Below are 21,939 nucleotides of genomic sequence, written 5' to 3'. Positions count from 1 at the left end.
GGAACGCAGCCCGTAGAGCTGCCAGATGCGGTTGGGAGCACATTCCTCGCAGGGGGTCTGAATGCTCCCTACACAGGAAAGTTTTCATTCGGTCCTTTTTTAACAGTGTTTTTTCAGACAGGCAGATGAGGAACAAGGAGAAATTCAGTGACATCCAGAGCTGCCGCTGTGCCCAGCAGGTCTGGGGGCTGAGGAACGTTGGTTCTGTAAAGGTTGAGTCAAAAAGACAGGAGTTGGTAACTGTAAGTGGAACACTCGATGTTATCGCCGTGGTTTAAAGCACATCCGCCCAGTTCTGCTTCCTTGATGTCACCAGGCAAGATCTGACTGCTGGCTGCCCAGGGAGCAGCGCTGCTGACGTCCTTCCAGCTGCTAAATATAATGTGGGAACAAAGGCAGACGCACCGAGAATTGCTTGGGATTGTTTTCTCCTGGCAGCAGCAATAACAGAACATCACAGTGAACGTGCAGAAAGCTCTGCTGTTTGCACCGTGGCTTTTAAATCATTGCAGCCTCATGGTTCAGAGCTGCTATTCTGTTCTGTTGCTCAGTCTTCCCAGCCAGCGCTTTCTCCCTTTGCTCTGCTGCCTGTGAGGAGTGCTGTGGGTTCAGTTTTCCCAGGGAAAGACACTGCGTGCATTAAGAACAAGGACCCCTTCCAGCAGTGTCAGCACACAGGTGCGTTAGCAGGACGGATGCTCACTCATCTCAATGGATGCTCCGTGGCCGCCCGCTCCTCCCCTTCACCACTAAGCAGGCTGAGCCAAGCACAGACCTTACCTGGCACACCCAGAGCCCTGCCGATGGGCTGCACAGATACTGAGAACAGCCTGCTAACAACTTCCAAACAATTTTATTTCTTAAATCGGCGTTGTACAATTTAAAGCCAAGAAAGAAAAAAAAAAAAAAGTCACACAAAACACAAATAAAAAACGTTGACAAAGTATCGGGCATTACCTCATAAAGAACATCATACGCTCTCACAAACCTGAAGATACGTGTGATTAGGCTGAGGTTTCTTGAAATCTATTAAGACGCTACACACAAACGCTGCAACAGTAACAAAGCCATGACAACAGCAAGAGGACTATGCGAGCAACTTCAACAGTGCTGGGGGGTTTTTTCTTTTTCTTTTTTTCTTTTTCTTTTTTTTTTTTTTGCATTCCTTGTTGTCTACAAAGCAATAAATATTTTCCACCAAAAAAAAGTTGGTTTCACGCTACATGCACTTAGATAAAAAATAAAAGTCACCAAAGTGATGGCAAAATAAATCACCTGTCTGATTTTTTTCCTTTTTTTTTTTTTTCCTTTTTTTCCTAGTTTTTCTTTTTTTATATATATATTTTTTTAAATTCAAGCACAGTGGCTAAGTTTCAAGTATTGAGAGAAAACATATATACACGTTTGTGTTTGTGTGCATACTACGCATACACACACACACACACAGCTCGTATGTATATACACAAACACACACATATATCTATCTCGGTTGCAGGGCTGTAAACCACGATTTTTTGGAGCAATATATATTCGTGTACACTGAATGTGGACAATTCTGATACATTCAAGTAATTAAGTACAGCTGGAAGGTTAGTGCTGAGCTTGCCACGTACACGGACCACGAAACCTGCGGCACAACCACGGAACCCGGGCTGCGCTCCTTAGAAGCAATCAGTGCAGGCGTGGGACTGCAGAGGGCGCAGGGCAGCAGCAGGCGCGTGCACGGCAGGGCAGTCCTGGCTGAGCGCCTTCCTGCTGCGCGCGTGCCCACGTGCGGCACAGCCCTGTGCACAACCCCGAGCCCTTTGGAAGCGATCCGCGTCTCTTCGGCCGTTCCGGCCACAGGCTGGGGGTCGTCTCGTCTCCTGGTTGTTGTTTTCTTTGCCTTGTCTTTTTTTTCCTCCGGGCCCAAGCAGAAGCGGCCGCAGAAGGCAGCGGCGGGCTGCGAATGAGCGATGCAGCAGAGGCCCAATACTGACTGTGTGAGCTATGCCTAAGCCTCCCTGGTTGGGGGAATCAAAAATGTTTCTTAATTTCCTTCTTGGCATTTCTACTCCGTGATCACAAACATCCACACTGCCAAAGATGATGCCGGCTCAAGCCAATTGAGTTGCTCCTGAAACCATTGTAAAGTATCAACGCTGAACATGCCAATATCGAGAGGAAAAAAAAAAAGCAGTGAGGACTTAACCACCGTGTGCAAAGTATTATTAAATCCCCTGAAACAAAGCCTGAGGTTTCGAGTTGCTTTCAAAGATCCTTTTCTGCCCAGCGCTACCAAAATACTGCCATGACTGATAAATTAAGACACACACATGCGCACGCAGACAGACGGAAGGCAGCTGCGATCCTCTCACACATCTGCTCACAGCATCCGAAGCCTCAACCAGAACTCGAGCCACTCGCACCTGCAGTCACATTTGGCTACAGAGTCTCCTGAAAAGAAATGCTGAACATTGAACCGAACGCTACCAGATTTCTTTATAAAAAAAAATGAAGCAGCAAATAAAACTTAAAAAAAAAAAAAAAAAAAGGAAGAAAAAAAGAATCCATTTCCAATTGTGTGTAGGATCTTACACCTGTTCTCGAGCTCTTAAAAAGCACGGAGCTTCACACTGACTGTCCTTAAAAGAACACTTAAATAAAAACCCAAACAGACAGAAACATCTTGGTACTGCCAGACTGCGAGTCAGCGTTGCCTGGTATGGAGGAGGAACAGCACAGACTCCGCAGTGCCTCACACTCACAAATACAGTACAGTTAAATACGTACAGTTACACACAAACCATATATATCAATATATATTCAACCTCAGGAATACATATTAATATATGCACACACGTAGTGCAATAAAACAACCAGGAAACAAGGAAAGGAATAAAAAGAACAGCATTCCTAACAGTCGTGATGTTCCTGGGTTGTTGTGTGATGCAAAGTCAACTTCTGAAAGTTCCCATAGTGTGTAAAGTGCTCCTTTGATTCACAAAGCTAGTGTTCTCAGTTCGGGGTGAGGGCTCTGGGAAGGGTCTCAAGCCAACAGCTGAAAGCAGGACAGCGCTACTGCTCCCTTGTGGTAGATATGTACTGACGGGCTGAACTGACAGCCAGGAGTCTTTAATGCTGACCCCATCGAGCTCGGGGAACAAGGGAGGAACGGATTCGTTTTGGCTTCTGAGAAAGACAGGGAAGTCACGCTTTCTGCCGCCTTCCTGCTTTCTGTGCAGTCTCTTTCCCTGCGCCGTTCGTCCACCCGCAGACAGAGGCAGCCCAGGCGACAGCCGCGGAGATCTGAACATCCCAGACAACTCGCTCCCAGCCTCGCTCAATGCATCTGCAGAAGGCAGCCGCGACTTCAGCCACGCTCAGGCGAAGCGCAGCTTCCTTCCTTTGGGCTCTGTGCACACTCCAAGGCTTCAGCATCTGTGAGACGGGATGAAGGAGACAGGCGGGGAGCCCGGGGCTGTCAGGAAGCTTGAAGGTGCCCGGCTGTCAGCTGGGGTAGGGGGAAGTACACAAACTGGCCTTAATTTCTGAACGACAGCCTCCAACATTAACTGAAGCCAGCAGTTTAGGCACATCCATTGCCTGCAATGGAGACAGCACTGGAATACCCTGTTCTTAAGCAAGTGGACAGGCAGCAGTCTTATCCTTCGAAGTGCTGGGAAGAAGCAGACTGCTATCCTTCATCCCTGCTGCCGATGAGGGAAAATTTCCACATCAGCTTCGTCTTCGTCCAGGCCTTTGGACAGGGAAGCATTCGTGCTTCTACAGTCACACAGCCCCCACAAAAGAATCTAAGACTGTGGAACAACTTCCCAAAATGCCAGAACACAGAACATTGAGCAGTTCATCCTCCAGGTGTCCTGCTGTCAGAATTGTTTCCCACCACAGCAGCAGGCCTTTGGAAACAAGGTGATCAGCTGGGATGAGGTGCATGGAGAACATTACTCAAATCAGGCGCAGAACCCCGACAGCAGAGCTGATAGCCTGCGCTCGATGCACAGTTTACCTAAGAGAAGAAAAGAACAAAAACACAAGAAATCAACTTCTTTTTTTCCTGGCAGTATAAAGACGACAAAATATGAAGGAGATTTGGAAAAGAAAACGAAAAAAAGAACTGTATTTTAGCAAGGCTAAGCAGCCCGTCCAGAACCATTACCATGTACTGATTTAGACTAGGTGAGGACAACCACAAACATCATGCTGGGAAGGGACAGAACAAAGAGATGAATAGAGAGCCAAGAAGGAAAGCTGTGAGCTGTGAGTTCTGACCGTGCTATCAAACTGTTCCAAAGGACTATCATCCACCGCCAGCAATTCATACAATGCATGGCACAGCCCAGCAGTCACTGCAGATTCTCACCTTCTGCGCCTGACACTCTGTCAAAAGCTGCATATTTGGTGGAATTCACACCTCCAATAGGAGGACTTGCTTTATTTCTATGTTCACATCACTTTCCTTTTCAGAGAAATATCATCAAGTACCTGAGATCTAAAATTAAATGCATACACATTACAGCCTACCAGAGAACAACTCAATCAGGAAGCTGGAACATTGGGTAAAATAGGGAATACCAGGATATCAACTGGGAGAAGAAATTCATTAGATGCATTAACTGTATCTCTGGACAAAAGATGTGATTTAGGTTTGCTAAGAAATGGTATGATAGAAACTACTTAGTATTCCCTATTCACTCAGCCCTCCAGTATCATACAGCACCTGCCAATCTCCTTTTGCTCTCCTTCAGTGAGCCTCATGTGGACTGTTAAAGTTGGTGATAATTAGCTGACTGATTGCCTGAGAGCCAGAAATCTCTCATTACCTACCCAAGAGCTCTGTCCACAAGGACGACTGGAGCAGTCTGGCAGCACTTTGGATGCTGGCCCAAGAAATGCATTCACTAGCCAGCAGAGGGGGAGAGGCAGGGCTTGCCAGCTGTGTCCTTTCCCTTCAGCTGTTCCAACACTGCAGTGCCACAGTGAGCTGGTGTAGCTGTGACATAGCAGAGCTGAGGCCAAGTCAAGCTGCTCTAACAGACAATAGCTGTCTGCCACCCCTCTGCCTTCCTCCCATTGAGAGAGAGAACAAAAATGATTAAGCCCTGTCCAGAAGGGCAGGCAAAGTTTACTCTGAGCAAGTGAGGTCAGTCCTTTCCACTCTGCACACATTTGCTGTGGAGCCTTCACTTAACAAAGGAAGGGTGCAGAAGAGGTGACAGCAGCAGAGGGATCCATCTGTCTCTGGAAAAGGAAGCCAAGCGACTGCAGACAGGTAAAAGCCTAGCTACCACAATCAATTGCTGAAGAGAAAAATACTCGTCTGCTGCCTTCTTAGCGTGGCCTGAGGAACACAGGTGAGCAGCTCCATTTATAAGAAGTGCTGGAAGGAGCCCTAGCTGCGCTGACTGACCATCTCTGCCCGACAGGTGCTGCAGTTGCACGTTCCCAAGTGCTCTGTGCAATCAGATGGATGGTTCCGGATGGAAACCAAACCCAGCCCTTTGCCAAACCACTTCCTTCAGCATGTTCATTCATGCATCAAAAGCTCCAACAAAACCCTGGCAATTGCTCTGCAGGACAGATCGCAAAACAGGGCTCAGGGACTTGTGTTTCTAACAGTCTTCCAACTGATACAGCTGCACGAGGCCAGGCTGTTAGGAGCTAAAACACATCAAGAGATCTGTGCTATGACCATCAAGATGCAGCCAAAGGAAAAAAGGGATGCTGGGTACTAAAATTTCTGGTCCATGCAGCCAGAACAACACAACATGACCGGGTGGGAAAAAAAAGTCCTCGAGCACTCACATTTGTTGATGTTTTCTATGTCCCCCTGTTCAGTGATGATGTTCAGGAGCCCCTCCATCAGCAGCAGAGCCTTGTGGTATCTCTGTGCACAGTCCTCTCTGTGGTGGAACATCTCATCCAGGGCTGCAGACTGCACCTGCAGGCAAACCCCATGCAAAAGGTCACTTCCATACTAGACCCAGCTTTCCCAGCATGGTTCCTTAGCCTCCCTCACCCAACCTCCAGCACCATGAACGAAACCACCTGCTAACACCACCAGCAGGAACTGTCAATTTTTGGTGCTTGTTCTGTGCTAGCCCTGTTCCCTGGCTCTACACAGTTATTACCATCTGCACAGCATAGCTGAAGATGAGCTTCTCTGCAGTGATGCTGTTGATCTGATCCATGAGTTTCTGTTTGTCCAGGAAGAACCTCTGCAGTCTCATGTTGAGGCAGTGGCAGGATGAAACACTAGATTTATACAGCTCATTGAGCTTCTTCACAACTAGAATAAAGGAAAGAAATGCATTGGGCATCAGCTCCAGTTCTCCCTGTGACTCCCAACCTCCATGCACAGGACTCCAAACAAGTAACTTCAAGGCAACCAAGTTATGTTGCATCCAAACTTAAAACTGGCAGCGAAGTACCTGCTGCACCCATGAGGTCTTTTCCCTTTCCTTTGTCACCCTGACCAATTGTAAGCCTGCACACTGCAACACCTACATGCCTAGTTCACCTGAGGCCAGGTCAATTTTTGTTTCCTTCAGTTGCCACCAGACACAGAACAGTTTGCATGGTGCAAGATGTCCCACGCGTCACCAGAAGCAACAGACATGCCAGATACAAAGCTTCTGTTACCTGATGGGTGATGACATGCTGTGAAGAAGTACGTGACTCACATGTGCTAGCTGCTGGAGCTAAGTGTGGCTCAGCAGCACTAAGCAAAGGAATCTCTCCTGGGACAATGCTGTCCCAGAATGGAAAGACACCAATGCCTGCAAAAGGTCAGCTCCTTTCCTGCACCACAGCAGCTAGGACAGGAAGATTATGTGACAGAGAACCAAGCGTCAAGTATGATTTAAAGGGATTGAATAACAACCCAAAACAGCACGCGAAGCCAGCTGTACTGCTACACGATGTACCCACTACAAACACCCACCACCTGATGAGCAAATAACTGTGACACACATCTGAAACCTCCACACTGCACAACTTGCTCCTAGGGGGAGGTCAAGGAACCTCAGTGCCCTGCTGAGGGGCAGCCAAGAAAGACTGTAAAAAAACATTTGATGAAAAAATAGAACATTCCCACAACAACAACAAAATACAAGTAAAGCAACATCCTCATTTGTGGAATTCAGTCAGAGCTCTGGGCTATGCACAAATTACAGGAAGCTGATGGCTATGGGTAGGGACTCTCTGTCACTCACTGCCCAAGGATGCTCTGGGACAATACCTTGTTGCACTTCGGCTTTTTCCACACGTAAGTGAAAGAAGGCACTCAAGTACCTTGAGAACTCTCTTGCCCTCACAGTGCCCTATAAATCTCAAGGGAACAGTATTTTGTGGGAAGAGAAATAAGGAAAGACAGCCTTATCCTGTTCCCATACACTAGATTCACAGCATAACTGTTCCTACAAGTTGCAATTTGCCCTGGAAAAGGAATAATTAATTTGTGTTATGTCAGCCCGAACATGTGGAAGAAGTGTAGCTAAACCTGTCCAGATGCAAACATAAAGCTGTACGACTAACAAATAAGTGACTTCTGTATTGCCAGAGTTTTGCTTCCTGTGTTTTTGCTTCATTTGAAAAATCATCATAGCCAAGACGTGTCTCAATTCGCCAAGTAAGCACTTACTGGGACATGTACTATATAATTAAGTTGGACTGACGTCAAGTACAAATAAGCACCTGAGATAGAGACGTACAAGGAATCAGATAAGATGCATTTCCCTCTCACTAATTAGGACTGAAGATTCTCACGGGGAGATGAGCAGGAGTTGAAGACCTGAAGCAAAGGCTGAGAGAGTAAGATTCCTGCCAGAAAATACCCCGGAAGGAAGGCCTGGCTATTTGAGAGCACAATGAGCAATAAGCCTGAGTGCATACTGCTGGGTGTTCATCTCAATCTCCTCCCTGCCTGTGTGACAGTTTTCACTCTTTCATTCCAGGCAAGTTCATTGCACCGTGTGCCCAGCAGCTCCTTACCTTGCTTGACAGTGGAGGAGAGGCACAGCTTGCCAGCCTTGATCTGCTCTATGGCTGTCTGCAGGCCTGAGGACAGAAGCTCTGCTACTTTCAGGTACAGCACGAGCTGCTCTGCATAGCTGCAAAGAGAGCATATTGCAATGCAAACCGATCACCAGGGCGGCAGTACGCATCCAAAGGATGTCTGGCACAAAGGCACACGCGCGGCGGGGAGGAGCAGCCCACACGGAGCTCCAGGCCCTCTGCCCAGCCCTTACCTCCACTCCCGGCTGAGCAGGCTGATCTGGTCGGCCACCACGCTCTCCTGCAGCTGGTATTCGGATGCCGCTGAACCGCTCATCTCACTGGAGTTGCCTTTCAGGGCAGCAATCTCCATCACATAGTGGACAAAGGCCAGCGTGAAGCGGAGGCTGCGCAGGATGTCGGTGTGCTCTTGCTGTTGAAGGGAACACCAAGGGGGGTTACAAGGGGAAGGCTGCTCACATTGAGCTGTGCCAGTGACTCATCCCAAATGAAAGAGATAACATCGGAGCCTGAAACCTTCCTACACTTCTTTTCTGTGCAAGGAAAACAAACTCAGCACTGAGCCCACACTGCACCAGTTCCTCCTCTGCATTAAAGGCAGCAAGTAACAGCCCCAAGCCAGAGATCCCAGGCCAGTCCCTGCAGAAGCTGGAGAGACTTGCTTCAAAAAGTGACACGCTGCCTTCCTAAGGAGTGTTCACAGCAATTTTGGGCTGTTTGGAAAGTCAGGCAGAAAGGTGACAGCACCGCTGGCCCAGATCCAGACCCCGCCACAGCCATGCTGGTACAAAACTGAAACCAGGTGTGCATTTTATGTGAGAGTGACCACCCCTTACAACACAAAAACCTGCTAATAGTGTGGCCCATCCCACACCCCAGCCCTTGTTTAGCTGTGTCTCCAGCTGCTCCTGACCCAGTGCAGGGAGCCCTGGGTGAGGTCCTCTGAAGGGACAGCAAGGACAGCCTTTAACTGCAGCTCCTCTCAGCTGGTGAGGGGAGAGATGCACCCTCAAAGCACTACATCCACTTCAAAGCTGTTTTCCCTCTGCTATTACAGACCAAAGGGTATTATCCCATTTCTCAGAAGCTGTATTGCTTAAATCATAGCAAACATTTTTGGGAAATCAGTATTTGTGGAAAAACTGAACAGCTGTGTGTCCTACAAAATGAATCGCTGCCTGGATCAGATGCTGTGTGTACTCTGTGTAGTAAAGCAGCTAACATGCTTGACCTTCAAATATTTAGAGGAATAGTTCTCTTACAGGGGCTTGGTGAGGCTGTTTCAAACGTGACTATGAAGGAATGGTAGCCAACCAAACACACACATAAAAAAAACATGCTTTATGTTTTTCATTCACCATCTCAGGCACTTGGCTGCCAAAGGAGCTTTGGCTATCTGAGACATTAATCTCTCCTCTGCTATCTTGCTATCTGGACAGTCCAGTAAGGCAAGAGGTGTTATCTCTGTCTTCCTCTATTTTCTTTCAAAGCAGAGGAGGAACTTGGAGATTAAGTAGCTGCCAAGTCATACAAGAATCTTGTGGCAGAGCAGGAATCTTCTAAGATCTTGCAAACCTCAGCCTCACATCTCTAACTAATGTACAGTCCTTCCCTTTGCTTATATAGTTAGCTTGTATTAACTACACTGGCATTTCTGGTCTCATTAGGCATCACAATAGTCTTGCCTTCCAAAGCCATCTCTGTATTGTGCCCTTAAAGCACTGCAAAACAACAAAAACCTTCAATTTGCCTTGCCTGTACTTCAGGAAACATTTTCAAATGATGAAAGAAACCACCACCTATCTGAATGCAACAGCTCTTCTCAACACAAACAGAGGTGCTTAAATAGCAAGACTTCATTGCCATGAAAGCATCAGCAGAAAGCAGATCTGCCAGGTTTCTGTTCTGGCTGACTCTGCAGAGCACAAAGGGGTCTCCAAAAATGCCAAAAAGGTTCAGTGTCAGGAAGGTTTTGTGAAGTGCGTGTGAATGGCTGCTGCACCGAGCAGAAACTGTGACCAAACCCAAATGACTCATTATAGACATGAGAAGCTGAACTGAATGGGTTTAAGATCAGGCTGATACTTCTTTAGAACCCTTCAGATCCTGAAGAGCAGTGACAGCTGGCAGGGACCCATATTTCTTGGACCTCACAAAGACAGTATGCTCAGTTAAATTCACTACTGCTGTTATGCATCAATGTTTAAGTTATAGCCTTGTAGCTCTGCAGCTAATTGAGCAAATTAATGCAATTCAATGCATAATTGACAAAAAATTTGAGCTAGAAATCTGAAGCAGAAGAGCAAACCCACACTCTACAAACAATGCATGCAGATGTCAGCAGGTATCCAAGTGGTTTTTGAAACACCAGCAAGATTCCAATGCAAAGAGCCTTTCCCAGTCCTAGGTGGTCCAAGAAGGCATTACAAATAGCACTGAATCCATGACTGATTCAGTCTCCCACCTCTCCTGCAAATGGGCACCCTGACCTACATTTCAACTATATCTCAGCTACAAAAGCATTTGCTCTGCTTCAGCCAGCCTTCAGCCTGCAGAGAAGGGAAGTCTGGCAGTCTTTCAGCTCAGCAATCTGGTTCAGCTGTTCTTGTGCAAAGCATGTCATGTTCCACTTCCCCCCATCACCAACATAAGTGTCACGTTCACTTTTTTCAGACCCTTTCAGCTGAGGCTGTATCACTGACTGACTCTATAAGTGCATGCAGCAGGCAGGCATTTGATATACCCAAGCTACTCACTCTCTCAGGTCAGCTATTACTAACACTGAGCCTTTTAAAAGGGAAAGGCCCGAAGTATCCCAGTTCTCTTCGGAAACTGATGCAGAACACACCAGGTAACCGATACTTCCAACCTGCAATTTCAGCTTTTGAAATCATGTCTCAAGGACTAAAAAGCTCAACAGCAGGCTCAAAAATCAGTGCACTAAGCATGTCTTGAATCTCCTGAGCACTGTCTCACCCAGCTCTCCTGAAGCCAGTTCACACCATCTTTGGAAGCGACTGCCTTGGCTACAAATGTGGAGCCAGAGAACCTTTGGATACACTTTCCTTTTATTGTTCCCTGTCCTTTGCCCCTAACAAGCCCCTATAGCGATATACCTACCTCCATGAGCGTCTCTTCAGGCAGCTCTGGTGCCTCGAATGTAACAGCACCTTCCAGGTTAGCGGTGATTGGATCAGCAAAAGCATAGCGGAGACTCGAAGGGCCCTCCAGAGCATCCCCACCAGTTCCCACTGCCAAGTGCCTGCCAGTGAATGAGCCTCCAGAACTGAGAGAGCTGGAAGACCCCACTGAAAAAAAGAAAGAAAGGAATTACTTAAGATATTTATATTAGGCGAGTTATTTCTCGCCCAGCACAGGGGATGCTTGTCACTGCAGGATCCAGGATCCTGGCTCTGGTAGGAGCCAGCAACAGGTACTCTAGAGGAAGATACAAAGATTCATGATGCAAAATAACCACACCACATGCAAGATCCTCAGTGACTCAGGAAGACCAGTTCACAAGCTCAAGCAAATTTAACACACCTTTCTGACTGCCAGTGATTTATGGTGACAAGCCCAGAAGCACCTTTTTTTCCTCCCTCAAATCCCTTCTGAACCCTGCCACAATACCTTGAGCTGAATTTATCATACACCACCATCATCAGCTTCAGCCTCATCATGGATCAGCACAATTTGAACCCTGGTCCCAAAGCTTTAATTCTGTCAATGAATGAGTACCTCTGATAAGTGAGGTTTTAAACATAGTTTTAAAACATTTGCCACTTGCATGCAAACCAGGAGAGCTTTTTGTTGCATGCCTTGTACTTCTGTTTTCCTCTCTTTACAAGTAGGAGGTTGGATAAAGCAGGTGACTTCAGCTGAACCATGACCCTAACCTCAGGATTCAGGAGTCTTTAAGTACTGTGTTCATCAGTCAATTCCACCACCACTGTCGTCTTCTTTTCTTAGCAACTGAATCCACCCTGAGAATATACTGCTCATAAAAGATGCACACTTCAAAAAGAAGTTTCTGTCTCAGAGTACTGATAACACATTCATCAATTCCAGAGGGCTCCGTATCCCCAAGACACTGCTGCAGAGGGATATATTCTCTACGCGTCAGGGGGACACCAATACCAGCTCTAACACTTTACTAATTCTCCTCCGATCCTCCGGAGGAAGATTTTCCTCTTCTATCCACAAACTTCATCTGCTGCCCTATCCTGACTTTGAAAGGCTGAGCAAAACAATGCACATCTCAACAACTGATCTGCAGTGATGTGCTGCCTCCTCTCCTCCCAGAGGTCTTTCCCACTTGGCGCACTTCAAAGCTAAGTGAGGATCATAAAACATTGGTAAAGTATTTCCAGGTCTTTCAGAGAAAGGAAAAGACCAACACCACCACATTCTGGATACCCTGTAATTCTGTGGAACTGTTCACAGAAACTGTTGTGATGATTCATGAAACAGCTCTGTCTTTGTATCTGTCAAGTGATCTTACTCATGGATTGTCAACACACTTGGGGTGTGGAGTTCTAGCTTGCAAAGCTCCCTTTTTCACCATCTACTTTTATGCATGAACTATAACACAAGGAGCTATTGCAAAGATCTAATAAATAAAGCTTGTCAAGCAGCTTTGAGTGCCTTTACCCAAATCTGTGGATGTGTTGTAGGCTCACTATTCAATAGTCTTCTCTACCAGGAATTTCATCTGAAATTTTAACTGCTCAGCAGATCCTTAAACATCCAACTATCACTCCACCAAAGTGGCACTTGGATCTACTTCCAGATTGCTATTATTCCCTCAAAAGCAATAAATGAGACTGAATTCTCTATTCACAGCATTTCAGTGGCAGCTAGAGGCACTAGCCAGGATAGTAGCCCCATTGTGCTACAGGACAGTCAGCCACTTTGTATGAGAGTCCCTGCCCTACAGAGCTTACACTCTAAATAAAGGAGACAAAGGAAGGATTACAGAACCAACTTCCAGACAAGGATCGGAGTGGTTTTAGTTATGATGGAAATCCAAGCCATACCCAGAAACTGAGCCCAGTCCCCATAGTCTGAGTCAAGCAGCTTATTCATAGTTGCATCCAAACCTTCCCTGCAGTAATTAAGAACAACAGCTTCGACTACATTCAGATGAGGAATGGCCAGGACAAGAACTGAAACCAGCCAAAAATGCAGATAGAAGTATCCAAATAGTTCTTTGATTACAGATTCCAGCTCCCAGACACATGGCCCCAAAATGGACAACTACTGCAGCCTCAGCTGTTGGCTGATGAGGCCAGAGTGCTGGCATCTTAAAGGATCTGTCAATCAGGACTGCACCTCCCCATTTCCTACTTAAGTAATTCACAGCATAAGTAACACCACTTGTACTTTTGCATACAGAGCCCTTTCGTGATGGTACTCGTGCACTGAAACTGCTTTGCATGAATGGTCACACTTGCCTTTTATAACTTATCTGAAACCTATGAGGAAAACCATCAGAATACAGAGCAATCTTTATCTCTGTTGACCTACCAACAGCAATGGATCTATGAACAGCTGCAGCATTATTCCTGAAGCAAACAGAAATGAAGCAAAAGGAACAGTTTGCTTCCCTCTTCCAGCCTTGGAAATTCTTACAAGGCGTTAGTCCTTGTGCCAGCATGAAGAGTTATGAGCAGTAATTGGGGTTGGCAAGAGCCAGTACAAGAACCTTAAAGGCATTTAAACCACCGAGCTCTCTCTGGACAGCCTGCTTCCACCACCAGTATGCAGCAGTGAGGAATACAGCACGTCGCTCTGTCTCCAGACATTGGAACAGGCAGGAATCAGCCCTTTACCTGAAAACATCCTGGTCCTCGTGGTCTGTGGGGGAGTTGTTCCACTGGGAGGGGATCCAACAGTAAAAATCACTGGGGATGGGCTGGCAGAGCCCCCCGCCCGGGCACCAGAGTGCAGTGTCCCTCCGTAAGCACCTGAGGGAGCTGGGGAGACAGTTGAAAGGTGCAGACTGACATTACAGGAAAGTTACTCGGAGCACGGTGTGCCTCACCCAGCGGTGTTACGTCCCTGCAGACTCTCTCAGGAGATGGGGGCTACCAGCACAGGCCAGCGCTCCCTGTGGAAGCATCCCACAGCCAGGCAGGCTGGCACGGACAGCAGGACGTGAGCCTGGGCAGCGTTACATGGTGCTGCAGCTGTTCTTCCCTCCTCACTTCCCAACCTGCACGCGCAGGAAGACCCACCCTTGCAGAGTCATTCATAGTCAAACTGCCTGGCAGAACGTCCCCACTTCCACACGATATCTCATTCAGAAGGGGCCAAGAGAGGAAGCCCTGCCTACAAAATCACACTGCTAGCCAGCAATTACACAGCACGCATAAAGCCACAAGCCTTCGAGCGCTCACAAAAGAAAGAAAGCATCACAACAACTCCTCACACACAGCAGTCATTTCCTATAGCAAAAGCCATCAGAAAAGAAGCCTCCTTTTCATAGGAAGCATGCAGGCAAACACTTTCCCCCAACACAAGCCCATCCTGGCAAATCTGCCCGTTCTCCCCACTTACCTGCAACTTCCATTGGCTTCTCGCTGTTCAGGCTGTCATTGCTGCCAGCTTCTGAGATCTGTGCCCCAAAGGCTGCCTTGAGAAGCAGGTCAGTGAGCCTGCCTGTGCTTAGAGATCTAAAAGGAGAACGTACAAGATGATGCAGAAACTCACCAGTAAGGTTCATGGGTTTCAGTTAGTTTGTGCCATTGCTGGTCCACAAACACTACACAGCAAATAGTCCAGAACTGAAATAACCACTAGCCCCATTCCTCCTCCAACAGAGTATCTGAAGCACCTCCTGTTACCTGCAGAAAGCTTATTACCATGACTTACAGTATGCAAGTACAGAGTACAGCATTATTGTAGCATAGGTTTTCTTTGATGGAAGATACGTAAATTAATACAAGAAATACGCAGAGGCAGGTAAGAAAAACTTAATGCTAACACCTGAGCAACCCTGTATCCTGCAACATTCACAACAGTCAGTACCTGGCTTTCAAACAGATCTTTGAAGACCTGTGCCCACTGTGTGATAGACACGGAACACACACCTCTCACTTATGACAGGCGCACGCTTCAAGAAGAATAAAGCACACATTTGCATAATTGCAGGGAGCCTGCTCTAATAACCAGATCCTTGATCCCCACTTGATGGAACCTTGGGCAGTAACAGTGTAAAGCTGCAAGCAATCTTTCATGTCATAAAATCTAGGCCATGGCCTGCCCCTGTAGAGAAAAGTCTTTAAAAAATCTGCATAACGTCTGCTTGCAACCCAGTGGTGCTAGGAGACGACTGCAGAATGCTTGCAGACACATGATGACTGAAATAGCTGACATTTGAGATTTGCCCCATCCATCCCATGTTAGGGAAGGAAAATCCACTGTGTACAAAGCAGACCACAGCTCACCTGCCCTTGATCTCCTCCACAGGCCTCAACCCCAAGCCAGTCTGCTGGCAGTGGAAGTGACCCATCTCCTTCAGATCTGGCAGGGTCCTGTTCCGTGTTGGAGTCATCATGACCCCCTGATGGGCCAAGAGAGTGAGAAGGTTCTGGGAACTTGGGGTTTTGGGAAACTCAAAAGGGGACACAGCCTAGGAGAAAGAGAGCACAAAGAGAATGTTTTAAAACCAAAGGTTCCCTCATCCTTCATTTATTTATCAAAATTAAATTGTACATATAAAAAACATGTCTGAAATGAAGAGGTAGAAATCCCAGCCCACATAATTACTTGTTCCCTGTCTCAAAAATGCTAAAATGAAAGGACAACAAACTGCTGAAAATTCATTGCAGCTTAATAAAAGCACAGAGAAAATGCTGTCCCAGCACCAGCTTCACATCAGATGCTAGGGCTGCCACCCACCCAACAGCCTGCTGTCTCTGCTGGGATTTCTACTGCATGCACATTTGTGTCAAAAGCCCTGACGTGCAAATCAACCCTGACACTGCAGTTCACTAATGCGCTTCTGTCCTAATCTGGTCAGCTCCTTTTCATTGCCTGTTTAGAACCCTGGACTCTACTCAGAATGCAAACACTGCTGCCAAGTGAGAAGAATTAGAACACCACCATATTTCACACAAATTATTAAGCAGCCCTTGAAGAACAGTGAATAAGTGGTGATAAATCCAGGTCAGAGATCATACAGTGGTTCACCCTGAAAAAACACAACAGCTCAAGCCATGAAAAACCCAAAAGCAGACTCCTTGATTTACCTTTGTAGGGGAGCCCATGATAGTTGGCAATGGGCTTCTCTGCATGAACTCAGACAGCTTTGGTGAGGATCTGAGCTGCCGGCAGTGCTGCAGGCCATGAATCTGCAGAGGTTGGCTGACTGGGGTATGGCCAAAGTGAGCAACTAGAGGATCAGAGTGCTGCTTGGTTATCTTCTGCCTGCAGGAATGCAAATCTGACAAGTTGGGAGCACTGTGGAGCCGAGAGCCCATCCCTCGAGGAGAATGTTCGGGTGCTGAGGCACCTGGAGGCCCAAACACAGTGACAAATCACATCATTTTCTGGTTCTAAAAGAAAATGTCAGATTGATCACAAGATTCATTGATAAGACACCCAAGAAGATAAATCTGTACCAGGCATCTACAGATCAAACCCTTCAATTAATGGATAAAGATGGCACTCTGTGCCATAAAACTTCTATGCCTGACTGGGTTTTGACTCCACAGGAAGAACAGAAGGAACAACAGGGACACAGAAATGTAGTTTCCTCCCTTTACTGCAGCCATTACAAAGGAAATTAAACATTGAACAGGCAACAAGGCAAAAGAAGTGTCTGGAGCTTCGAGATGGTTTTCCTCCACTCAAATCAATTAACTGCAATGTCCCAAATTAGAGTTTGTGTGTCGCAAGACCTGTTAGCACTAGAAGATGGATGTCAGAATGTGAATGGATAAATTCAGACTCCTACCAGCGCACACAAATCCTGGTGGCCAAGCATCAAGAGAAGATGCTGAAGGAACACACCCCGCACTGAAAGCTCTCAGATTATGGCTCTGGCCTTGTCCACAAGAGTTACGAAGGAAAGCAAGGACCAACGTACCAACTGCAGGAATCCGACTTCTCACTTCTGCTCCAAGAGAAGAGGGGATAACAGTCTGGCTGGGCTGCTCCGGGATCGTTCCAACTTTAAGTTAACACAATCAAAAAGTTTATTTGGTATTAAGTTTCCACAGTAAACAACACTACTCGCCATCTATTTTTAAAAGGGTGGTGCTTACCTCTCCCATCTCAGCCATGGTTGAATAGTAAAATAAGGAGAAAAGTTCTAGCTAGTACTCGTTTAGCCAAGTCTAGTCTGACTTCACACAGACAAATTAACTCAGAGGGCTAGAGCATGAACATTCATACAGCCACTTTTCATTAGGAGCACTGAAGTTTCAAGCCCTTCTAGAGCCGGTTGGAATACTGCTCTGACAGCAGTTGGATCATGTTTTTCCTCACTCCAGCCCAAACTGGTAAAAAGATACTCTGTCCCTAGAAAAGCCCTCTGCAGAGGACAGCAACATGCTTCACACAGACACTAGAACACTGCTTACCTCTCCTGAAGCTAATAGGCGTTTTCTGCTCCATTTTACCAAGGCCAAAACACTTGTTACTCTACCGAGAAGAGTCACGGGAGAACACAACCATCTGAACTCCCAATTACCTGACAGCTATACCTGGCCAAAACCTCCTCTTTGCAGGAAAGAGACATGATTGTATTAGAGCAGAAATGCGCCAGTTGACACCTTACCTTGTGGTGATGGCATAAATGGCTTGGCACCGCCAAAGGAAAGCTTTCTAGAGCTAGGCACAGATCCATGGTCTCCAGGATAAGGAGGGGAAGCACCAGTTTTAGGAAAACCAAGAGGGCTTGTACTGCTAGATCTCCGGACCGTACCAGACCTTGAAGGAAACAAAATACACATTACTCCAGTTGCTAATAAAGAGGAGTAAGGAAAACACCATAACCACACACTCAAACACACAGTGCTATTTCCACAGACTTGGAGCTTCATGATTGCTTATTCTGGATCAAAATCGCACTGTGCCAGGACTACACAAATACAGATCACACCCAGAGGAGTTTTTCTTTGGGCTGGAATGGTCAGTACTGCCCGGGTGCCAAACTCCTGTAACATCTTATGAAACCTCTCCTTGGAGAATTCAAATCAAGTTGGTTGTTCCACACATGCAAGAACCTCAAGTATACCTAGCCTAAAAAGAAACAAAGAGGAAAGCAGAACAGGAGAATAGAGCCACACCATCCCTCTGGAGAAAAATGGGATGTGAGTATACTACTCCTCAATTTTGAACGGTGTCATCACACCTCAAGAGCACAGCCTAAATCCTATCTACTGAAATGCTGATCTATCACTGCAAGCTCCTTTCACCAAGATTCCCATTACATGCCTCTATATGAAAAAACAGCTTTTCATCAAATACTTTATTTTACTCTTGATTTAGAAACAGTTTTTTCCATTGCTGAAAGGACCTCAGTCACAGCCAGTAGGTGGTGTTCTGGAGAGGAATCAATGAATACGCTGAAAAAGAAAACCTCTGCTCAAGCCACTGAAGGATGCTATCACCAAGGTACCCTCTTTCCCATCCCAGCAAAGCAGTATTAAGCTGCCCACACGCCTCCGAACAGCAGGAACAAAGCCAGGTTTCAGTAGTACAAGCAGGGCTAACTGCAGTAGAGGCAAAGTTGCTCTGATGAACTGTCAATAAATCTATTCAACAGCACTACCATGTATATGTGTTACTTGAAGTCACGTTTCAGGGAAGAAAACAACAACAATAATAGAGGTAAGAGTGATTTCTTCTCCATTCTTCCTCCCCATCCTCACTCTAATCTTTTACTGTTTTTCAGTCAAACACATCCACACTATCTTCACATGCTAGGAAAAAAAGAAGAAAAAAAAAGGAAATCCTTTAAAAATTTAACCTAAAAATCACTTCTGCTCAGGTTGCTCCAGATTTAGAGGTGTAACACTCATTGAGCACCCTGTCCTGAAACAAAATTGAATGCACAAAAAGGAAGCAGACACCTGGACACTCAGTGGCAGAAAGAAGGTATTAATTGTTCTGCCAAGTTTTCAACTCTTCAAAATATCAACCATCCAGGAGGCTAAATATTATCTGTTGTGAATGTGCAGGAAAAAAAACAGGAGCTGATTGAAGCTGCTGAAAGATGTGGAATGTTAATACTGCCCTGTAAGTAGATGAACGGGACAGGTGATGTGGTCAGAAGTAAACACACATAATTACCACCTTAATAGGCAAGATACCTGACCACAAACAAGCTGTGCCACACAGGCATCACCAACCAGATGACAGCGGTCGATATTTCAGAATCTGAGTGTAGGCCAAGGTTTTTAGTCAAATGAGTTCCAAACATGACAAGTCATTTGGCTGGAATAACCTGTTTGATACAGCTGATAGAAAAGTGGAATGACATACAAAATGCTCAATGAAATTTTCTTCTTCCATTCTTGAAGCATGTCTAATGAATTTGCTGATTAGAGGAAGTGATGATGAGAGATAAATATGGCTTCCTGGGGCAGAAAAACATGACGCCAGAGATTCGGAGGTGATGCTAAAAGCAGAGCATGAATCATCTGATTGGCTCCATTCCTCGAGTTCCTCTGCAGGGACAGTGCTAATCACACCATTACACAGTGCTGACTAAAAGGAGCAGAACAGGAGTTTGACCCTGGACAGGTAGTCGCAGGCTGAGCCTGGTCTCAGCAGCCTGTCATAAGCTTTGCAATATGAATTACAGGGCATGAAGGGAACTGGAAGCCAAACCATCATACATTCAAATAACTGAGTGTACAACAGTATTAAAGTAACACTGGCAGAAAACAAACATCTTTGTCAATACACCCTGTAGATCAACGCGGGCCTTCATTTCTGGCGAACTTCAAGTAAGCCTTACCCTAAATTAAGCTGATAGAAGCCCAAATTCAGGCTTGCATAGGCATTACCCTATTTCTGACAGCTAAATTTGAACTAATTCAGAAACTGTGAATATTCTCTGCCCTTGCTGTACAAAGTTTTCAAGATCCTGTGCAATTCTCCTTCCTACTAGTCCATGGCCTGGGCTGCCACTGTTAACCCAGATCTCAAAACCATAGGAATCATCAATTACACATGTCAAGAGGCAAAAGCCTGGCATTTCTTGAAGGTACAAGACATTACTCCTGAGCTCGGCTGAAGGCTGACATCCAGCTCTTCCTGAGGACCCTCATAAAGCATGCTCTGCCTCACAGGCAGAGATTGCTCACGACTTAATCAGACTGCATAACCACACTGCCATGCAACTCGTGTAAGAGGCGTCATCGATGGTGTGATTAGCTACAGGAACCAATTAAGCTCAAGTCAGGTAAGTTCTGCATCCCTACCCATTTTAGTTGTTTACCTCAGCTTTTGCCTTTTATAGAGAAATGTGCCACACGAATGACTGCCCTTGTTTGGACACCAAAACTGTAGGAAAAGCAGTCAGACCCCAAAGGGCTTTCAGTCTGCACAGAAAACGTAAGGGAACTGTCTCGCATATACATATATAGACAAAATTTACAGTACTTGGCAACAAATAAATTTCAATATTGTGACAGATGTTGAAAACTTCTAGAGATACAGAGAACAAACCATAAAAGAACCCCAAGATGTGACAGAGTGTAACACACTGACGTCAGCCCTCACTCCCAGCCCCAGCACTCACCGAGGAGAGGCGTACTGGTGGGGAGACTGCAGGTTCTGCTCTATCCGACGGTAGTTATGAATTTGAGTTGGAACCGGGATGGGCACAGAGTGTCCGTATTTGCTGCTGGAAAACTGACCTGGCCGGCTGTTGAAAGGAGACAAAGTCTCTTGTAAGAGGTGGACCTTCAGGCAGGTAATTGGAGCTATTATCTTTATAAGGCAACCACACACGGGGAGTGTCCATTTTGCTCCTCTCAGGTTGTGGGTTTATCCTGGGAGGCAGTTCAAAGCTGTATGAATGGGAAATGGCACCGCACAGCTCCTGGAAGCAGGCACCTTTCTTCCAACATGATTCCCACCCACAGTTAAAACACACACCCAAGCACACCGCTCCCTTCAGGAAAATGGGAGCCCTGTTATTTCAGGCCACAATTGGCCCAGTTTCCTACAGCCTCAGATCCACAGCCAAAGAGCACATAATTGAACAAAGGCCGAATGCTTGTGGCTCACACAGGACACCACCAAAGACTTTGGTGCCAAGAGGCACCACTGCTGTGGTGGTACTTCTTTGAAAGTCTTGACATATCATGAAGAAAACACATTTCTAAGAGCGTATCAGTGTATTTGCAAGTTAACTGCAGGGTGAAGAAAGCAACTCAGGAGAGAATAAATCCAGGGGACAGGAACCAGTATCTCTATGCCCATCAAGGTCAGCAAGAACATCACATCCACAGAAAGGGATAGGCTCATTCTGCAGACTTCAGACTTCCTTCCATTTCCATCCAAGCAGGTTAACAAGCTCATGCCTGCTATCTGTTCCCCCAGGTGACAGTTTTTCTGTTGCTCTTAACCTGTATGCAACTCCATAAAAAACATGCAACACAAAACCCATGCAAACATCACATTTAACTAAGTAGCTGCCTAAAGTCTTTTCCCAAAGGCTCCAGTATCCTAGGAGTAATTGCCATGGCAATGTTATTTACAACTGCCACTTTGCAGGGTGGTTGCACAATTACATAAAGATCTTATTGGTAATGAAGGCTTCTACAGTATTCCATGTTGTCAATGTACAACACACCTGTGTGTGCCCCTCAGAAGTAGGAGGCATAACTTCAGGTCTAGCTGTCAGGAAGGAGGTGTTTTACATGAGATGAAGATGAAAACAGACATGTAAATCCAGCAAGA

General features: G+C 46.2%; 1 protein-coding gene across 3 annotated transcripts in view; it reads right to left on the bottom strand.

The window, feature by feature from the left end:
- Positions 1 to 834: 834 nt before the first annotated feature.
- The window catches only part of ULK1 (unc-51 like autophagy activating kinase 1), a 72,281-nt gene continuing 51,176 nt past the window's right edge, over positions 835 to 21,939 (bottom strand). For 2 of the 3 annotated variants that reach the window (XM_042865479.1, XM_042865477.1), the window contains exons 16-28: positions 20,774 to 20,899; positions 17,801 to 17,952; positions 17,108 to 17,191; positions 16,269 to 16,531; positions 15,465 to 15,649; positions 14,575 to 14,690; positions 13,848 to 13,991; positions 11,137 to 11,324; positions 8,250 to 8,428; positions 7,993 to 8,111; positions 6,132 to 6,289; positions 5,806 to 5,941; positions 835 to 4,009 (exon numbers count right to left, since the gene is read on the bottom strand). In XM_042865479.1, coding sequence (XP_042721413.1) covers positions 3,954 to 4,009; positions 5,806 to 5,941; positions 6,132 to 6,289; positions 7,993 to 8,111; positions 8,250 to 8,428; positions 11,137 to 11,324; positions 13,848 to 13,991; positions 14,575 to 14,690; positions 15,465 to 15,649; positions 16,269 to 16,531; positions 17,108 to 17,191; positions 17,801 to 17,952; positions 20,774 to 20,899 — 1,906 coding nt within the window. In that variant the 3' untranslated portion in view covers positions 835 to 3,953. The remainder of the gene's footprint in view (positions 4,010 to 5,805; positions 5,942 to 6,131; positions 6,290 to 7,992; positions 8,112 to 8,249; positions 8,429 to 11,136; positions 11,325 to 13,847; positions 13,992 to 14,574; positions 14,691 to 15,464; positions 15,650 to 16,268; positions 16,532 to 17,107; positions 17,192 to 17,800; positions 17,953 to 20,773; positions 20,900 to 21,939) is intronic. The other variant, XM_042865480.1, reaches the window with a different exon arrangement.

This window comes from Lagopus leucura, unplaced genomic scaffold (genome assembly GCF_019238085.1).
Source record: "Lagopus leucura isolate 7727_CA_CO unplaced genomic scaffold, USGS_WTPT01 Super-Scaffold_806, whole genome shotgun sequence".
Classification (NCBI taxonomy): Eukaryota; Metazoa; Chordata; class Aves; order Galliformes; family Phasianidae; genus Lagopus; species Lagopus leucura.
This window is presented reverse-complemented; position numbering and strand designations above follow the sequence as displayed.